Genomic DNA, 3,702 nt, shown 5'->3' on the forward strand with positions numbered 1-3,702 from the left:
TTATAAAACTACGATTGTTTAAATCCACTTTCAAATCCCTATACAAACTAAAATCATTCCAAAATCAATATATTTAAATCTAACTTTTGATTACATATATGTAAATATAACATTTCAGAATATATTTGTATATCGATCATTAACAAGTGTGCAGGTGCGTTTTCCATCTGCACTCTTCGACTGTAGACTTGGACATTTCCGAGCATTGCTGCATAAAGAAATAAGCTTCTGATTTCCAAATATGTGCGTGCATACGTGCACGCACAGTGTGGACGCACGTATGTGTATAGAAGCGTGCAGACATGCAACCTCTTGCATACGGACAAGCGCGTGTTCAACCAGACACAGCACGTGTTTACTGGGGCAGACAAAATTAGTAAATAACAAAGAATAAAAACAAATCGTTCAGTTAAGGGAAGGTGATATATTCGGATAATATTTTATGAAAATTAAGCTCTTTCAGATAAGAGAAAATCCGGGCGATGTAGATTTCGTAAATGGAAATATTCTTTGTGATTTGACACAATCAAGACATTAAATGTTCAGGTAGCTCACCTACATTATAACACATCTTAAAATATCAACTGCCAGGTTATCGAGACAGGAAATTTCGTTCATTTCTCCATTTAGGAAGCTGTACTTTACATCTGTCATCATTTAGAATCAGCTATTCAGAATTCCAAAACGTGCAACAGTCGGGCTTATCAGTACCAATCGCTTGAAATTTATATTTTGACCGTCTTCACCATTTATTTATTTTTTATTTGGTCTGGTTAAGAGGTAAAACGGGCATCAGTCGGTCTGTCATTCATTTACTTCGAAGAAGCATCAGCTTGCTGAATATTGTAGACTAGTAGAGCGAGAGTGAAAGAAAAAGAGATGGAGAGAGGGGAAAAGAGAAAAACACGGAAAGAGAGGAAGAAGAAATTACGCTTGTAAAGCAGGCACTGCAATGCTATCCTGTTAGTCTTTTTGTTTTCCTTCTGCTCACAGGTTTTCTGACTGGCTTCGCTGTTGTCTTCCGTGTTATTTGTTAGTGATGATGATAATGATGCTGGCACTGCAGAGGAATTAGTGACCAACAGCGACACACAGCACAGCGGCTGCTCTTTGGATCACCGTAAAGAATGAAATAACCAGGAGCTGTCTCTAACTCGCTGTTTATATGTAAAAAAATACCCAAACAAATCGTTAAACAGTTTCCATTCCATATTCACTACTGCTATTTATCAATCTATTTAACTAACAGTTTCTCCTGACTCGCTGTAGCGTTAGTAATAGGTGTGTTTCGACATAAAACTCCTCTAAGCTGTCTCTCACATCCTCCCATTCCTCTTTCCCTTTCCGTCTCTCTCTTTCTCTCCATCTCTATCCGAGAATTTTCTCTTTTTTATGTTACTTTCTTCTTCATCTAGACTCTGTTTACCATTAGTGGTTTGTACTAACCCGACCATACAGACATCAAGCTGGAAATGTGTTATTTCTTCCATCAATGATAGCAAGCTTTTATCTAAAATTCCAAAATACGCACTGAATACCCTCGATTTCTACAAAACAAATGGGCTTCATTCGTTGTCAGACGAAAATATTCACTCAACGCTCATTAGAATGCTGTACATATACAAATGAAGGTTGCATTAACGAAAAATATCGAGCATTCAATCAGTCATTTTTCTATTCCGCTAAAGGTGTTTATTTTTAAATCGAACAGTTTCCAAATGGAATGATTTATCCGAAAGGTATTCACCCTTTCAACACATCCAACATTTCAGCAGTATTAATTATCTTTACCTCATTATACACCTTGATGCTTTCTCCATCTTTCTTTTAAATCTATATCAACAACCACACACACGCACCAATATAGACATACGCTTGCATTGGAGCATTTCGTGCAATATATGCATATATACAACCTAAGAAATCGTTATAGACGACGTATGTATATAGATATAAATTTGTACATGTATCACAATATATGTCTACCAGGTAGACGTATGCCTGTACAGGCACATACCACAACACCTCATTCGAAGTTAAAACGGAACCTGCACTCCTAGGTTTTTTAAAAATTATTTAAACAAAAAGGTGAAAAGAAATAAAACAAAAAAAGTAATAATCAAACTAAAAACAAGTGGCTAATAAATTAGAAAGATATACAGCCGTCGTTAAGCTCGCTCAGGGAGTGTACGTAATATAATTGTACATACATATATACATCGATATATATATATATAATTTTAATATCGATATCTACCTATAACTTCATGACATAATTATAATTGCAATCTAGCCTGCTGTGTTCCAATATTTTCTGCTCTAGTGTCATTCATTTACACCCAAATAGACAACATTCGTTATGTTAGCGCTTATGGCACCAGTTGTCGCCTTGCAGAGGCCACTTACTTGGGTATCTTAAGAAAAAAACAGAGAAGTAAAGAATAAGGAGGACTGTCATTATATAGGAAGATAACTGCAAAGCAAAAATTATTCTCCAAAAATCATTCAGCCTGGCGTCGTCTGGAGAGAGCGCTGCTTTAAAGGAAGAAAATATGTCCCACCGTTACAGTAAAAGGACAGAATCTTTACCCAATACCCTGTCAGGGGCCATGTTTGGAAATGGGCAACATTCGCAAGAGGAAAATCCTAATTATCTTGTTTACAAAAAGGTAAGGTTACGTCTATTCTATTACTCCTTCTTAAAAGAAACATTGAGGAAGTACGGGGCGGCTGATCAGGGACAGAAAGAGAAAGTGAAAGTTTGAAAAGTAACAAAGGCTGCATGGTGGTAGTACCGTGCACATTTTCCATTCTTATGTCTAAGACTTTCTCTCCGAAATTCCTCGTTCTATAATTCCCCCGCCTCATATATAAATGTATAGTGCAGAGTTGTATTTATGCATTCAGGCATGTTGCAAGCTCATTTTCAAGGTTTTTCTGCAGGACTTACAGTATTATAAGCGACTCCATTCCACTTGTTGTGAGGAATGAAGATCTTTATAAGAGAAATTTTAGTTATTGCATGTTTATGTCATTTATTTCCTCTAGTGCTTTGTTATCTATTTGCTATACATCGAAGAAATGGAATAATGAAGAATTTATTAGAAAGCATACCTTATTGGGGAGGAAAAAAATGGAATGAAAGAAATGAGTTTGATTTATCTGAATTATTTAGCGTGCTTTTTTCCCCCTCAATTAATATTCATTTATTTATTCGTCTTCGTGTACGGTATCCCTTCTCTCTATCTTTTCCTTTGAGTATCATTAGCTACAGATTTATTCACACGATGACACTCAGATTTTATTATTTGTACATTCATATATTTTGAGGTGTCTATAACTGTATTACTGTTCGGAAGAATTGTGTATGTTTTTGATCTTAAATTCAGAGTCAAATACATACATACATACACAGATACACTCATACATACATATAGATAGATATACATATGTCTGTATAAGAATGTATAATGGTATGTAAATAATACATTGGTATATGTTCATATACATAATATTCTCACTCCCTCCCTCTCTTCTCTCTCTCTCTCTCTCTCTCTCTCTCTCTCTGTATATATATATATATATATATATATATATATATATATATAAAGGATAAGAGGGTGAGATTGATATACTGAGAGACAGAGATATTGTGTATGTACAATCTACGTATGAATCTCTGTTTGTGTGTATGTGTGTTTG

The 3,702-nt window shown here is 35.2% G+C and overlaps 1 protein-coding gene across 4 annotated transcripts in view; it reads left to right on the top strand.

Annotated features, from left to right (window-relative positions):
* The first annotated feature begins 459 nt into the window (after positions 1-459).
* Positions 460-3,702, top strand: part of LOC106883361 (regulator of G-protein signaling 7) — a 483,378-nt gene continuing 480,135 nt past the window's right edge. For 2 of the 4 annotated variants that reach the window (XM_052966211.1, XM_052966212.1), the window contains exon 1: positions 460-2,669. In XM_052966211.1, the coding sequence (XP_052822171.1) occupies positions 2,553-2,669 (117 nt within the window). In that variant the 5' untranslated portion in view covers positions 460-2,552. The remainder of the gene's footprint in view (positions 2,670-3,702) is intronic. The other 2 variants (XM_052966213.1, XM_052966214.1) reach the window with 1 other exon arrangement.

Source organism: Octopus bimaculoides, chromosome 3, assembly GCF_001194135.2.
Source record: "Octopus bimaculoides isolate UCB-OBI-ISO-001 chromosome 3, ASM119413v2, whole genome shotgun sequence".
Taxonomy (NCBI): Eukaryota; Metazoa; Mollusca; class Cephalopoda; order Octopoda; family Octopodidae; genus Octopus; species Octopus bimaculoides.